Genomic DNA, 17,920 nt, shown 5'->3' with positions numbered 1-17,920 from the left:
AAGTGTTCAGTAAAAAAAGACTAACATAAAACAGGCAAAGCAAGCAAGAAATCAGTCGATATCGTTTTAAAATCAAAGATGCACATTTATCAAAGATTTCTGAATCACAAATTGGCCTTTGTGGCTTTTAAATGTTGCCCAATTTACATAAGCAAGGCTTTAAAGAGGCTTATCGGATACAACTTGTTAAAACCCTTGATAAATGAAATCCACCAGTCTGTGCATCTGATGGGAAGTGAAACATACAGCGCTTCTTGCCAATGGCTCCATGCAAGATAAGAGCATCCATTGGCCAACCAATAGAGCGGTTGTCATGGAAACCTCGCCGTGGAAATGAGGAGAGTGGGTGGAGCTATAGTAAATGCAAACGCTTTGAAATCGCCAGCGAGACTGAATAGATCGAATCTGAACCCTGAAAATGTACTTAAAACAGCCCACTGACCTCTCAGAGAGAAAGAGAGTGAGAGAAAGAGGTGGTGGGGTTATTGAAGATATACAGTGAAGAATAAAACGAGGTGCATCAGATAGAGAGAGAGAGAGAGAGAGAGAGAGAGAGAGAGAAAGGGGGCAGCAATGGAGAGAACAATAAAGGAATGAGAACCTCTTATTAAATAATTTTGCAGCCTTTGTTCTGCTTTCACCCTTTCAGGAAGAGATTAAATGAGAGAAGAAGTGCAATGGTTTTTACTCTTTCGCCTCAGCCAGTTTGTTGTTGATCTCTTTACTTTTCTCCTTGTCCGCCTGCACCGCTCTGCTCTCCGGCTGGTTCTCGGAGCTCTTCTTCTTGGAGCCGCGCACCGACGTCGCCTGCTTCTCCTTGGACTTTTTCAGAGGTTTCCCGGGTGTGGCGGATGTGGAGGAGCTCTTTTTCGGTTTAGAGCGAGGAAGACTGGTTTTCTCCACCTGAATAAGAAATGAAATGGTGTTTAATAGGGATGCTCCGATCGATCGGTTGAAGATCGGTATTGGCCGATAATCACATTTCATGACTCGATTTCATGAACCGATCGCAGGTGTTTGTTTATGAGTTTACAAGCAGAGGAAGACGCGAGTGCAGCCATTGTATTTTTAGTGTTTTGAGCTGCAGTGGCGTGATCGCCCATATCTAGTGTCCCATCCAACCAACCGGAAGCTCTGCGAGTATTCACACATATTCCACATATTCCCACATATTCGTACTGGCTCTGTGAGGGGCATTGTCTTGTATGATATTCTGACGGTGTTATAACCTTAGATATAAATATCATGGTTTCACGGTATCGTAATCACTGCTCTAAAATATGTTTTTTTTTTCAATTTTCTAGGTAAAAAACAAAAAAATTTCCCCATATTAAACACAATACATTTTATTTTAAGAAACATTTAAAATATTTTGGAATAGTAATCATGCACCATAAAAATACAGTACTTTTTAATTTGCTGTAAATTGAAATAGAGTAAAACAAATTAGCACGAAACATGACCAATCACAGAAAGGGATTTTGTTTTTCTGCCTGGAGAAAGAAAACAGATGCAAGCAGCTGGCAGCTACAATGTTTGTGTGAATGCTCCTATGTTTCTAAAAATACTTTATAATCTTGCTTTAATTACTAAATATAAATACAAACAATAAGTAAATTAAACTTAATTTGTGTCTGTGCATCACTTACTGACGTGTGGTTAAAAGGCTAAAAAACTAAATGAAGTAGTTGTTAAAAAAATTAAATAAAAACAAAACGTACACACACCATAGGAACAGGATGACATAAAATTTTGGCGGTTTTAAAACCTTGACTTTTCCAAACTGCGATAAACCTTGAAACTGGTTATCGTTCCATGCCTACTCTGTGATCCCCCAAAATTAGTTCAAATACCTGGAAATCATAGCGATGAGAGTGAATGAGCATAGGAACATGTCATGAGAGGCACAGTGATGGTCAAAGAATTGCATTTGTTATGGTAAATTAATAAAGCAGTAAAGATAGGGACAGATCCCTCCCTCTCTCATTGAGTGATCTGCTGATTTAAATGGGGTTGCAGGTATTTAGGCCTTTTAACATATAATATCTATAAGTTCTGTGTTTTTGATAATATTGCAAGTTAACGTGAGCGTGAGACGGCATGCACCATCCGCCACATAACCAATATAAACTATTATTAATCTCTGGCATAAATTACACCATAGAAATTACATTAAGATGCCTACTGGTTTAAAAATACATAGATTAAAAGAAGATGGCAAAATGAGAACTTTTCATTCATAAACCTTAGCAAAACAACTTGTTAAAATGAAATTAAAAAATGTTAAACCCTGTGAATACATTAAATACAGGAATGGAGAAAAGTCGGTCGTTGTGCTTTTGCCGTGTGCTGTGTGAATACAGACAATCGGATATGAGTCTCTTTTAAAAGATGATGCAAGTAGATCAGCGAAATAATCGGATACAAAATCGGAATTGACCATCAACATCTGCAGTGTACATGCAACCCAAGAAGGATTTTTTTTGAGGGGAGGGGTCCACTTCACCCTTCATATCTCCCACTCTTGAAAGTAAACCCTTTAAAGAACAAGCTTACAATATACTTCCAATGGTTGTCAAAATCATTTTTAAACACACGATTTTCACCCAAAAGCCATACAGTATATTCTAGTGATGAACTGATCAACCAGCCAGAAAGCAACTAGTCAAAACAGTTCAACATTATGAAACAAATAGCCGATGCTGATTCACTAATGCCTAGTTCACACTAAAGGATTTTAAGCCTGATTTGTGCCCGATTTGGAAGTTAACGAGCTCGCCGACAGATCGGGCTGTGATCGGGAAGAAATCTGCGGGTGCACGGCGCTCGCCGCTCTTTATGTGTGAACTACTGAACAACGCATCAACGAGGCTCGCTGACGCGTCGCCGACACCTCGCAGATGGAAATCCAACATTCAGCGTGCTGAATATTCCAGAGCAGTCGGCCGACTCAACCCCACGTGTGGTCAGATGTAGTGACGAGTTGCAGCCAATGAGAGAGCATATCAGCATGAGCCGCGTGCCTGTGTGCTCAGGAGCTCAGCAGAAACATCTGTGATTGGTCAGAATGGGCATCGGTGCACTGGCTTCATTCTGCGTTAGCACAGACATGAGAGTAGGCTATATTAACAGTGGAACTAGAATTCTGTAACTATTAGAATTACCATACTGCTCATTCTGACGGTTCTTATATAAAACGCCAAATTGTCACAACATATTTACATTTTAAGCTATTATTGAGATATTAAAATTAAGCTTTGAATGTCTGGCATCATATTTAATGACACCATTACCCTAAAAATGTAATCTTTTTTTTTTTTTTGTAATACAGCCTATAAATATGTAGTTAAGATACTAAAACACTTAAAGGTCTTGGCTTTCATTTTCACTTTCAAACAGGAGCTATTTAACAGCACAGAATATGCAGTTTTGAAAGATATCTGAAGTAAATTAATGTTTTTGCCATCAGAAAGTTTTGTCTATGTTAGCAGGAAGTTGCCAGGCAAGAAAATGCACACATATTTAAAGTCACAGTGAAAAGTATCAGACATGCATGCAGTCATTTTAACCAATATGGTAATTTAAGGCAGAAATGCTCAGTTCTTTACTGTTTTGTAATAAAAAAATAACAATGTCAGAAAGAAATACACTAATAGTTAGAAAACGGCAGGGTGTTATTAATATGTTAGTTTTATTTCAAAGAGTTATAAAATTACAAAAATTACAAACTCTCTGTGTATCTATCCACTGGAACCTTGCAGATGAGTGATTAATCCGCTGATAGATCAGCTGATTTGACGATGTTTTTAAATGCTTTCTCCAAAGCTTGAAACGCTGTCAGTGATGTCATCAGCACACAAGCAGCCAATAGTGTTCAGCTTTTTCTGACGACTCCTCCCTCAAAATTTCATTGGCTGTGGTTTGGTAGCTTGAATGAGCTGATGGGGAATGAGTTGTTGTCAGATCATGTAGTGTGTGACCCCCCTCTTGTGGATCGTTCACGGAGTGTTGCGTAGTGTGAACACCACAGAGATTAAAAGACACAAAGTCAGGTCATGTAGTGTGAACGGCACAGCGATCTGCTGATGTTTAAAATCCTGTAGTGTGAACTAGGCTTAAGAAAAGACATTCTAAGCCCACGGCCAAAGTTATATGTCAAACTGTTATAAAAGAAAATAGCTGAGGAAAAAAAAGCATTTTCCAGCCACTGAGCACATAAATTGCCGACATCGTAAATTTGCTGAACCTAGTAATTGATTTTTTTTACATTCTGTAACGAGCACACACTTACCAACAAGAATGTAATCACACATCCAAGTCTAGGATGGAATGCAGGCAATCAACCCATTAAAAAAAAACAAACAGAGCCAACATATTGTGTAGTTTTTTTCTCACCTTACTGCTCTCTCTGTAAGGCTCGTGGTACAGTGTGCGTATCCTCCTCCTCTCCAGGGCCTTGTTGTCGTCTGGCTGCTGACTAGACTGGTAGGCCCTGTAGGTGGCGCTGTAACTGGTCTCCAGGTCAGTCTTATCATCGGGAGGCTTATATTGAGACTTGGCCCTGATGAGTTTCACAGGTTTCACGTCTGTGTAGGCTTTGAACTCAGTCCTGTCATGGAGAAACGGATAAGATCACGTTATTGTAGTTTGTGATTAATACCACACATATTGAATTTCAAGGCCACCTCGTGCAATTCAGAAAGGAATATAAAGTGCAACATTGAAATCTTATCCCCAGATTGTACAGTTAAAATCTGAGCTGGTAGATTTGTGGCAAATATTTGGCTATTTACAGTTTATAGACCACATTTAATATATATATATTTATTTTATATACATATATTTATTTTATATACATATATTTATTTTATATACATATATATATATATATATATATATATATATATATATATATATATATATATATATATATATTTTATATATATATATATATATATATATATATATATATATATATATATATATATATATATATATATTTATTTTATATATATATATATATATATATATATATATATATATATATATATATATATATATATATATATATATATATATATATAAATTATTATTATTATTTTTTGTATTATTATGTACACATTTAATTTTACCATGATATATATATATATATATATATATATATATATATATATATATATATATAAATATATATATAAAAAAAAAATATATATATATATATTTATTTTATATATATATATATATATTTTATATATATATATATATATATATATATATATATATATATATATATAATTCTTTTTTTATTATTATTATGTACACATTTAATTTTACCATGATATATATATATATATATATATATATTGAAAAAAAAAATATATATATATATTTTATATATATATATATATATATATATATATATATATATATATATATATATATATATAATTCTTTTTTTATTATTATTATGTACACATTTAATTTTACCATGATATATATATATATATATATATATATATATATATATATATATATATATATATATATATATATATATATATATATATATATTGAAAAAAATATATATATATATTTTATATATATATATATATATATATATATATATATATATATATATATATATATATATATATATATATATATATATATATATATAATTTTTTTTATTTTATTATCATAACCTTTATTTTACTAGCATCCTGGCTAGTTTATTTTACAAGCATCCTGGCCTAGATAAGGCAGTATAAAGTTCACATGGGTTTAACAAATAACAAACAAACAAATAACAGGTATCATTCATCCATAGAAACACCTATACAATGACAGTTAAAAACTATTCAGAACATCTACAGGCCAATGTTTCAAACTCCAAATCGTTTAAAACCTTTTTAAAAGCATGTAACAAACTCTTTAAACTGCAACTTTGTTTGGGGGTTATTCCATGCAAAAGGTGCTGCGTATTTAAAAGCTTTTTTCCCATTTCAGTATGCATTACTGGTACAAGTTAAAGTTTGGAGATATGAGGGGAGTAAACCCAGAATAGATTTATGAACAGATATGCCAATGCTTGAGCCTATAAGTGGACAAAGCAGAGCATCCTACCCGAGTGTACAACACACGATGATGAGTGAGGGATTTAAGATTTGTTATAAACCTGAGTGGACCATGGTAAACAGTGTCTAATGCAAACTCTCAGAAGATGCATGCAAAACACCTCAGATGTTTTCAGAGAATAATAAATTACTAAAAGAGCAGCAGTTTATTTTGTAGTTTATATGTACATTTTAAAGGTTTTAAAAGTAAGTTCAAATAAAGTAATTAGTAATCCGATTACTTTTTACATGAAGTAATTGGTAATAAAATCAGATTACAATTTCCCAGTAGGAGTCAGTAATTTGTAATCTATTACTAGTTTAAAGTAACTTACCCCACACTGTTCAGTGCTAATGCTGGGTTCACACTAAATGCAGAATTAAGCATTTCTGTGACTTCCGTGCAAGATCAAATAATTCAACTTAAGTGTAATATTTGCATAAGGCAAAAAACATCCCGCTGGTAAACTAGAGCAAGTTATACGATGTAGAGATCTGCGCGGGACTAAATTTTGACACCCGCTCCGGATGGGTTTTAGCCTGAACCCGACCTCTCCCGCTTAAATTCAGCGTTTGTTGTCACGCTGCCCGACCCGCCCCGTTTTCTACCCGCCGCGCCTGTTCACTAGTAAGGGGGGAGAACAAAACCGAAAACCACCCAGCTATACAGAGTCCAGACAGCCTATAACAAGCTGTCTGTATAAACACACACACACACACACACACAAGCACCAAGCAAGTGACGCACACACATAGGCATCACTCTCTGTCTCCTATTCACACACAAACAGCACACAAAGCTTTCTCTCTCATTCGCACACACACACACACACACACACACACACACACACACACACACACACACACTGCAACAAACAAGTTAAACGCAGACTCACGCTTTCTCAATCACACACATACATACACGTGCTCGCTCGCTCAGGAGTCGGGAGTGATGTTGTTAGACCGCCCGCTCCCGTCCAAAATAAAACCAGTTACCGATCGATCCCGCGCTTTATTCGGAAATTTATTCCTGTGACGCAGAAATCTGGTCGGACCTCTAATATAATGCTCAACGTTTGGTGTGAACCCAGCGTAAGAACCTGAATGTGGGGGTGGGACTTTCATTTTAAAGAGGATTTGATTGAATAAACAATACAAGATAAGTCATCAATGTTTTTGCCTTTTTTGTTTTGTTTTTCTGAAAATAAATGCAAATTTTGCATTTGCTTAAAGGTGTGCTATCCACATTAAGAAGTATGCTAGCATAGTAGATAACCGCTAAAATGCATACTAGTCACAGAATGTTGTATTAGTATATTATATGGTCAACAATCATGGTGCAAACAGATTTTGCCGTTTTTATGTTATCAGAGATCACACATATAAAGAGTAATCTTTCTGAATAGAAATAATCTAGACAATAAATAACAATGACTGAATATAGATGAACTATTTTTAAACCGCTACTATATATAGACACTGCAATAAACTGTAGATCTAGACTGATGCGCACACTCGGCAATGCAGAGATTCGTCCCACCATCTGCATCTCAGCAGAGGAGAGTTTTTCCTAAGGCAGTGGCCAATGCTTTAGGATGAGTAATGAGCCTTTATTCACTGACTTGACACAGACAAATGGTATATACTTCACGGGTATGAGCATTGCAGATTACCCAACATGCAACTTATCCGCAGTGCATCTAATACATGTACATCTCAGATAAACTGAAACAATTGACTCATTTATAAACTGGTTTTAACGATTTTGTCAAAAATTGTCATGACCATTTAATATTATGTTATTATAATTATTTCTGAGGACTGCAAAACATCATTTCTAACTTCCAGTAATTATAGCCATTACGCTCTTTCTTTTTTCTTTCTTTGGTTGTGTAATTTTACAGCCTCAGGACGGCAGACTGTATTGATTAGGACGGATGGGACAGGAAAAAGACAGCAATGTCAGACAGGGTGAACCGTTTATCATGCCATTACATCAATTAGCTGCTTTAGCTTGCATGAAAAGGAACCAAATCAATAGCTTTGAGACTAAATCAACCATTCTGCAAGATTATTAGGATTAGGCTATTAAAAAAGAGAATGTTTGTTCTGCTGGAGATGAGATTAGATAAGATTACTGGATCAGACTACTTTACACTCAGAATAAGGAAGGATTTTAAATATAAAGGGCCTGTTATTTTGTGACCACCGAGCTGATGAGCAAAGTCATGGGACAGCATGTGGGGGAACATTAACACCCTTGGAGAAAACGGGGGATGTGAAAATCATGCTCCAGTCCCATGCAGTGCATTTTGGGTTAAATACAAGTTATTTTCTATCAGCAGCTGTTTCTTCAGATTTCGGTAGTTAAATGATCCTGGAGTTGATCATTATTTAACAAATACTGTATTGACAAACACATACTTATACATATATACATATACATACACATATATATATATATATATATATATATATATATAATACATATACATATACAGACATTAACACCCTGCTTTCGTTTTAATTATTATTTGGACAGATTAATAACAAGCCTATAACCATGTGCATGTGATCATCCTTTCATTATTACTCATGGTATTCTTCTCTTCACCTGCTTTCTTTTACCTACAGTTATTTTTATTTTTGTTAATATGGTTTAATTAACCTTTTTTACAATAATGTTGCTTTAATATGAGATTAACTCCCCATGTATGTGTAGTTAAACGGTGATCTGGGACCTTTAAGCAGGACAGATTACTGTGCATATTCTAGAACATGACAATAATTCTTTTTTTAAGTGTCATTTAAAAAAAAAAGGTTTTGTTGAATAAAAAGAGCATGTATACAGCGATATTAAGCTCAAGTTGACACATTTAAAATTTGTGGCTAAGAAATAACTATCAATTTGTGGTGTGGTCAGAGATAAATTTGGTTAAACCCTTATTTTGAGACCTGAAAAGTTATGTAAAATAAAAACTAATTGCAATGCTACACATTTGCTCATTCACATTGAGCAAGCTCATACAAAACACAAAGTGAAAAAGTGGAAAGTGAATTAAATGAGGAGGCACGTGGACATAACACAAACTAAATCAACTCAGTTTAGCATGTCAAAGTCAATTTTATGCATATAAAATATATTATCTCAATGACAAAATTGTGGCTAATGAAAATGGTGAGTGGCTAGTAATGTTAGAAATCTACTAGCCACAGTTATTTATTTGTGTGTGTGTGTGTGTGTGTGTGTGTGTGTGTGTGTGTGTGTGTGTGTGTGTGTGTGTGTGTTTTAGCACCAGCCACTGTGGCTAGTAGATTTCTAACATTACTAGCCACTCGCCATTTTCATTATATATGCATGTATGTATGTATGTATGTATGTATGTATGTATGTATATATATATATATATATATATATATATATATATATATATATATATATATATATATATATATATATATATATATGACATATATATATGACAAAATGCAGCCATACATGTCTCTGGGTACATTATTCGTGATCTCCAAAAATGTATATTGACCTTATTCTGAAATGCGGAAGTGCGCCTGTTTTCGCGATTGTCTTAGAACTTCCGATTCATTCGCCTATGGGAGAAATGACTAGGAGTAATAAACGGCAGAAAATGGTCAAACTACTTGCTCTACAAACAAATGTTTGCATGACTATACAGACCAAGTAGAAAAATATAATAAGAAAATATCAAATTGCAACATGAAGCAGCGTAACGAGCAGTTTTTAACATCAACAAATGAATGGAAGTGAATGTGACCGGAAGTCGCGAGACAAAAAGATTCAAATGGCAGCGCCCGCTCGTCGGCGGAGAATAAGGTGAATAGGGCTACGTTTTCAGATTGAGCCTATGTCAGATATTTCAATTAACAAACAAGTTAGTTGTTGCTAACGGTAAGTAAAAGAAAGTTTCTATTCATTCATTCATTCGGTTTTTTTTTTCGGCTTAGTCCTTTCATTAGTCTGGGGTTGCCACTATGGAATGAATCGCCAACTTATCCAACACGTTTTTACGCAGCAGATGCCCTTCCAGCCACAACCCATGACTGGGAAACATTCATTCACACTCATTCACACACATACACTACAGACAATTTAGCCTACCCAATTCACCTATACCGCATGTCTTTGGACTTGTGGGGTAAACCGGAGCACCCGTAGGAAACCCAGGCAAATGCTGGGAGAACATGCAAACTCCACACAGAAATGCCAACTGACCCAGCCGAGGCTCGAACCAGCGACCTTCTTGCAGTGAGGCGACAACGCTACCTACTGCGCCACCACATCGCCCACTTTCTATTCAATGCATACATAATTTAGGATGTGTTAGTTTCATCTATGAACTAATACACATCACTTGATGAATTGTACTTTGTAAAAACATACACTGAGAACCGAGCAGTAATATTACAGTGTTTTGATTTAGCTTCTCGGTTCTCTCCCTGCTGAGAGCACAGGGGAGTGAAGAGAAAGAACTGAAAGTTGTTACGTAAGACAAACGAAGCCCGGTCAGAAAGCTTGAAACAGCAGTACAAAGGAGCCAGAAGTCCAAGGCCACAGGCAGCAAACACTCACAGGACAAACGTGAAAGAACGAGAGGGAGGAGACAGAGTTTGCACAGCATAAGAAAAAGACAGACAGAGAATGAGAAAAGCATAAAGACAGAGAGAGAAAGAGAGAGAGAGAGAGAAGTTGTTACGCACATACAATAGGACTGCAAACAATGAGCTTACTGTGCTTATTGTAAACCAGTGCTTGGTACCAGCTGTCAAATCATTCATTTGATAAATGGCATCAACACTTTTACAATTCAGTGTGTTGGTAGAAAAACACATTATTTATTTAAATGAGCTCACATTTAATCAACTGTTGTCTTCAAATGTCATCAGTTCACGGTGCCCTCTACTAATATTGGCGGCCTTGGTAAATATGATCACAGATGTCTGTTTAAAGGGGTCCTATTATGCTCTTTTACAAAATGTTGATCCAATCAGAGTATCATCTCCCATTCCCTTTAAGAGCCAGTTGGGTCGTGCCATGGTGCATTTGCTATGGTGGAGTTTTAGTAGAAAAACTGAACACTTCACTTGCGAGAAAACTGTTTAACAGAGCATCTGCAGCGCGAGGATAAAGAATGAGCCTCCTCCATTCGACCTCTTTACTTTCTCTTTACTTTTACGCTTTACTTTACTCCTTTACTTTCATGAAGTAAGGAAGCAGTGGAAACTCACTCCGCTGAAGACATCTATTAGTCTACATATTTAATGTTGTTTGTTAAGTGCAAAGATTTGTTTCAAAACTATTTCTAAATTCAGTTCTAATTTACTGCAAACAAATAAATAAACAATAATAACAAAGTGTGGTCAAAAAACTGAGTTATATCTAAACACACATCCTATTCTTATGCCCCATATAGTGATGCATACTTCTCATAACGCGAGAGATCTAATTTTGTACCATTTTAATCATTTAATTTTTTTTCATATGTAAAGATATGTGTGTATTGCTGTACATCCTGTGTATATTAAGCACAGTGTAAGCGTTAACTAACGCGCTTCACTGGACTTTAGACCAGCTTTCATTTGGTCAATGGCGCAGTCAATTTCAGTTCCTCAAAATAGCAACATGCCAACAATGCACCTTAACACACCTCCTTTTTAGACCGGCACACCCATAAGTCCACAAAGTGGCGCAAATGGATTTGCTATTTAAACAACGTGGTGCAAAACATGAAAATTAGTGTTGCTCTGGTCTCAAAATAGCAACAAATCGTGATGTACACGTCTTGCACCTTATTGTGCAGGGTGTATGATAACTTTCTGCATTTAATAAAGGCCCTCCTTATAAAAAACAAAATGTGTTGTGATTGGTTTGCTGTCCCAATGCATTGTGATTGGAGAACAGCTTAGAGGAAGATCAAATTTTGGGTTGCAGACATTTGAATGCATACAGTATATGTAGTAGCAAATCAAAACATTTATGGCTGATGTCTATGGAAATGGCAAGGATTATCATTTTACACATCTGATAAACAGTTTGTAACCATGATTCTGGATAACTCTGTATGCATCTGTTTTCCCGTTTTGACCATTGCCTGCCTGACTAATCTCGCAAATAAACTGCACCTGGATCCTCAACTCCGTTGTCCAGCACCCTTGTGTGACACTGACTAACATTCATAAAGTGAAAAGGCATAATAGGAGTCCTTTAATCATTCCTATATGTTTCTAAACATTACCCTAAATATTAAATTCCTAAATATTAACCAAAAAATGTTTTAAAGTTTTTTTTTTTTTTTTTTTAAATACTAAGAAAATATATTTTTAAATTCATACAGTTGAAGTCAGAATTATTAGCCCCCCCTGTTTATTTTTTTCCCCAATTTCTGTCTAACGGAGAGTCTTTTCAACACATTTCCAAACATAATAGTTTTAATAACTAATTTCTAAAAACTGATTTATTTTATCTTTGCCATAATGACAGTAAATAATATTTTACTACATATTTCATGACACCTCTATACAGCTTAAAGTGACATTTAAAGGCTTAACTATGTTAATTAAGTTAACTAGGCAGGTTAGGGTAATTAGACAAGTTATTGTATAACGATGGTTTGTTCTGTAGATTATCGCAAAAAAAAAAATAAAAAATAGCTCAAAGGGGCTAATAATTTTGACCTTAAAATGGTGTTTAAAAAATTAAAAACAGCTTTTTATTCTAGCCGAAATAAAACAAATAAGACTTTCTCCAGAAGAAAAAACATTATCAGACACACTGTAAAAATGTCCTTGCTCTGTTAAAAATAATTTGGGAAACATTTAAAAAAGAAAAAAAATTCAAAGGGGGGCCAATAATTCTGGTTTCAACTGTATGTGCATCATTTTTTGCACCACTATGAATTAATAATTGTTATTAAATATTGTTGAAGTATATTTCCATTGAAATGTTCATATTTTAGTACACAGTAGTATAAATATAAAGTAACGTACTGTACTGTAGGTCAAAATCACTCATTCATCTCAGTGGGTATGATAAAAAGCATAGCAGTGTGTTTAATGTGTGTATAGTGTGTTTATACTTTAGAATTGGTCTATGTTGAATCGTATTTAATGCATGTTTGATTTCTCTGTTATGTTTTAGATTATAAATTATTATAAATAAAATGTATTATTATTAGCAGTGATTTGAATCGTAAGGATGTTGAGCCTCACAAAATGGGAACCGGCTTTAAGAAAATAGCAGAAGCACTGAAAACCATTAAGAGCAATCATTAAGAAATTCCAGTCAACTGTAAGTGTCAGTCAGGAAGAGAGCCCATGTCTGTCTGTTAGGATGACAGTTCGAGTGGGCAAGCAAATCTCCAAAAATCTCAGCTTTAGAATTAGAGATTTTAGTTGGATCTTGTGTTTATCGAAGCTATAATCCTTCATCACAAAAAACTGATTGAAATGGTTACAAGAAAAAGCCTCGACTATCACACGAAAACAAACTCAGGCATTATCCGTTTGTTGGCAAAATTTTGAGAAAAATGAATAAACAATGAAGCCTTCTTAGCTTATATTTATCAAGGGTGCCAATATTATGGGAGGGTACTGTATGTGAGGTTGGTACCTCTTCTTCTCCCCAGGCATTGAGCTTTTGTGAACAGCCTTGTCACTATGGTGATATGCTGCCACTAGAGAATTGTGTGCTGAGGCGCCAGAGCAGTGCATTATGGGTAGAGTAACATGTTGTTTAACACAAGCATGTAAAGCCGTTTTTTTTTTTTACCCTGATCCAAAAACAACATCCTCCTGATTGTTTTGATGTATCTAGACCTGTCAGAGGACAACATATTGCATTGAAAATAAAAGTTTCAAATGATTTACTAAATTATTTTAAGGTAAGTGGTTGCAAATACTTTTTATGGGCTGAATTTAAACAAATTAATGAACATTACTTTAAATTTGTTTGTTTAAATTCAGCCTGTATAAATTATTTGTAACCTCTTACCTTAAATAATTAAGTAAATCCAATTAATAATTATTTTTCAGTGTGTTGTGCCTGATGATCAGCTGGATGTGCAATTGCTCATTTTTGACTTCCATTTCTTTCTTTTCCTGGAAACAGACTTCCTCTCGAATGGGACCAGATCAATAGGTTTCCTCCAGCATCTTTTTTACTGTACGTACAGCATGACATATTCCTCCTGACATTCACTTTGGACTTGGAATGAATCTCAATAAGATTAGTGGTGTAATTCTGCCCTGTAAGGCAAAACTCCCTCTCATTTCTCTCTCTCTCTTTGCTGCTTCTTATAGATTCGAGTGCTTGAATGGTTACAGTGCCTTCAATTACAGCAGCACTATTTTCAAAATGGAAGGAAAGACATAACAGTATGGTAACTCACTGCATTACGTTGTACATTTTGTATTGCACACATTATATTGTGCCAATCAAGCTGTCATCACATGAGAAATTGCAAAAGAAATACAAAAAAATATATATATTTATTATTACTGTTTGCAGTTATTTTGTCCTATAAACTCATGCTGAACGACATTGGAAAGATATGGCATGGTGATATATATATATTTTGTTATATACAGTACACTTACCGGCCCCTTTATTAGGTACACCTGTCTAACTGCTCGTTTAATGCAAATTTCTAATCAGCCAATCACATAGCAGAACTCGATGCATTTAGGCATGTAGACATGGTCAAGATGATCTGCTGCAGTTCAAACCGGGCATCAGAATGGGGAAGAAAGGTGATTTAAATGACTTTAAATGTGGCATGGTTGTTGGTGCCAGAAGTGCTGGTCTGAGTGTTTCAGAAACTGCTGATCTACTGGGATTTTCTTGCACAACCATCTCTAGGGTTTACAGAGAATGGTCTGAAAAAGAGAAAATATCCAGTGTGCGGCAGTTGTTTGGGTGCAAATGCCTTGTTGATGCCAGAGGCATAAGTTTTAATAGCACAATAATTGTAAGTTTAATAGCACAATTCAACACTTTTCTGGGAAGTCTAACAGTATTGAGGTACAGAAATTGAATAATCACAATGCAAAAAATGCTTTTCTTACTTAGTTTGGTCTCATTTCTAGTCCAAATATCGAAACATTCTTAAATCAAGTAAAAATATTGCTTTGCTTTCAGCTTCAGAAGAAATATTTAGGAGTCAAAATTAAGAGTTTTTTTCCTCAAAACATGTAAAATAAGGAAATTACCCCGAAAGTGCTGAAACGATAGAGTGTGCAGCTCTAGATTACATTGTGAAATTCATTATATAATTATCTTCCTTTTCAATAAAAAATGTTATTTTTGTGCGTGATTGTGATTGTGTTTGTGTGTGTTGGCTTTAGTAGGTTTAATGTTGACAATGTTCTTTTATTTCAATTAGTAGCATTAGTTTTCATCCAATTATTATAATTTATTTTATTCTTAATCTTATCCTAAACTATTTTAATATGAATACTTTGAATTAGATTTTATAGATCTCATTTATTTTGTTATTAATACATTGGAAACATTACCGTTTTTAAACCTTTCCGCTTTTTAAACTACACAGATTTTCTGCACAGATATACCCCAAAGATAGAAACTGCAGACCAAAACATATTGATCTGAGAGAGAGAGAGAGAGAGAGAGAAAACGAACGAAGGAAGGAAGGAAGCAGCTTTTTCTCCACTGCATCCTGATAAGACACACCTGTGATTCCTCCAGCTCTAAATAAAACACCACCAAATGCTTTTTACAGTAAGAAGATCATTTTTTAAATATTATTTTTTCATCAGCTTGTCATACAGCTTAAACCCAGTCACTGCCTTTGAGCTTGACAAGTCAAAAGGCAAAACCAAGGACTAAACATGAGATTAAGTCAAACTAATCCTGCATTTTAAACGTTTTACATGTTGCAGAAAGCTGAAATGATGATGACTATGCATTTTATTCTTGTGTTTTATCAAAATGCTCCATAGTGCTAGAAAAGAATAACCTAGTCTAATATATGGATGGCTAAAGACTACATCTTCCGTAATGTAAATCAATTTAAGGTAGGGCTTCTTGATGTTGCAAAAATCTGACATTGAGATATTTTGTTTTGCTGTGATATATATGAGCAATATCACACGAGTAGCAGTGCAATATGGCTGTATGTCGGCACTGGTGGGAGGCTTACGTTGGCTCAAGCCGTAGGCCGAGTGCCATAGTGTCCCACCAGTGGCGATATACAGCCATATCGCACTGTTATGAGTGTGATATTGTGTTTATACTACAGTTTGACGACATAATCATGTATATAAAAAAGAAAATCAAACAGGCAGAGTCTAAAATTCTTTTGTAAGAGGATCTACTTTCTTCAGCCATTCATTCACATCTGCAGCTGGTCAGAACAGCAGAAGCTGTTACCTAATCACCAACATCACTTTTTGAATGATTTTCTAGCGTAATGTCAAATGTGATGACAAAACAGGAGATTTTGACCACATTTTAATATTATAAGGCTGAACAGCATAAAATGCCATTATTCTACAGAGATTTCCTAGTATTTCTTGGGATTTCACAATAATAAACCCTGATAAAGCAATGAAAAGCAAAAGCTACGAGAGTACTATGGCATAAATAGAGCGCTACAACATACAAAAGAGCGAGATCGACACTTATCTGTTCTGTAATTATTTGTTCAGCTCTAGTTTGAAACTAATGCTTAAAAAATGCTGTTTTTTTCCCCCTAAGGACTTATTATGCTGTCTCTATCGCCATCTTGTGGTAAAACGTCAACCCTCTTTGCTCTGCTATGACAGGCTGATAGCTGCCGAAGCGCTTTATCTCCGAAATTTTAAACATTTGAATTAAAATAGGCATTATCCTTATAAAAAAACTACATAGCTGCAATCTAAACAACTACATTCTTGACTAAAAAGCCTCAAAAGTACATTATGTTGTCCAACAGCTGCAATATTTGTCAAACAGTGGTGAGTTTACTGATCTGCTGTCACTCTATGGTGGAGTAACACACAATGTGAGGAGGCTGTATGAGTTCTGATATTGGAGAATATCCCAATCAGCTAGTCAGATTGGAGAACCAGACAGAACTGTTGTATAAATTGTGATATGAACATAATTTCACCAGGTGATATTAATAGCTCTATTTGGAAAGATTTTATCAATTTAGATCAACCGAGATCAAGTCTGGGATGATCAAGTGCATCTGCATAAAATGTAATAAATTACAAGCATATATAAATACAGCAGAGCAAAAATATAAGTTAAATAAACAGTGCTTTAAAGTTTTCTGCGGAGTATAACAGTATTCAAGTACAGAAATGTAATCAAGCACAAAATAACATGGCCATCATATATATATTCATACATTTTTCTTTGGCTCAGTCCTTTTATTTATCAGGGGTCGCCACAGTGGAATGAACCACCAACTTTAAAGCATATGTTTCACATAGCGAATGTCTTTAAACTGTGGGGGAAACCAGAGCGCCCGAAGGAAACCCACAGGGAGAACATGCAAACTCCACACATAAATGGCAACTGACCCAGCCGGGGCTCAAATCAGCAACCTTCTTGCTGTGAGGCCATTGTGCTAACCACTGAGCCACCATGTCGCCTTGTATAAATACATTCATTCATTCATTTTCTTTTCGGCTTTGTCCCTTCATTAATCTGGGATCGCCACAGCAGAATGAACCACCAACTTATCAGCATATGTTAATTCAAGGTGAATGTAATGAGGTAATTTTAACACCATATACTGTGTATATTTTCAAGAAGATTCATCCAA

The 17,920-nt window shown here is 35.0% G+C and overlaps 2 protein-coding genes across 16 annotated transcripts in view; one reads left to right on the top strand and one right to left on the bottom strand.

Moving 5' to 3' along the window:
* mogat2 (monoacylglycerol O-acyltransferase 2) overlaps window positions 1-17,920 on the top strand; it is a 78,162-nt gene that overhangs the window by 28,733 nt on the left and 31,509 nt on the right. For 3 of the 12 annotated variants that reach the window (XM_073913820.1, XM_073913822.1, XM_073913816.1), the window contains 3 exons: window positions 14,257-14,310; window positions 14,448-14,527; window positions 15,698-15,885. The gene's annotated coding sequence lies outside the window, so the exon portion shown is untranslated. 12 annotated transcript variants of the gene reach the window in all.
* The window catches only part of map6a (microtubule-associated protein 6a), a 40,288-nt gene that overhangs the window by 19,323 nt on the left and 3,045 nt on the right, over window positions 1-17,920 (bottom strand). For 2 of the 4 annotated variants that reach the window (XR_012386447.1, XM_009305494.5), the window contains exons 2-3: window positions 4,396-4,609; window positions 726-903 (exon numbers count right to left, since the gene is read on the bottom strand). Coding sequence is in view for 3 of the 4 variants with exons in the window: in XM_009305494.5 (XP_009303769.1) it covers window positions 726-903; window positions 4,396-4,609 (392 nt within the window). In the remaining variant the exon portion in view is untranslated. Of the gene's footprint in view, window positions 1-688; window positions 904-4,395; window positions 4,610-17,920 lie in introns of all 4 variants that reach the window. The other 2 variants (XM_009305492.5, XM_009305493.5) reach the window with 1 other exon arrangement.

This window comes from Danio rerio, chromosome 10 (assembly GCF_049306965.1).
Source record: "Danio rerio strain Tuebingen ecotype United States chromosome 10, GRCz12tu, whole genome shotgun sequence".
In the NCBI taxonomy this organism is placed as follows: domain Eukaryota; kingdom Metazoa; phylum Chordata; class Actinopteri; order Cypriniformes; family Danionidae; genus Danio; species Danio rerio.
The sequence above is the reverse complement of the archived record's forward strand: the minus strand, read 5'-3'. Positions and strand labels throughout refer to the sequence as shown.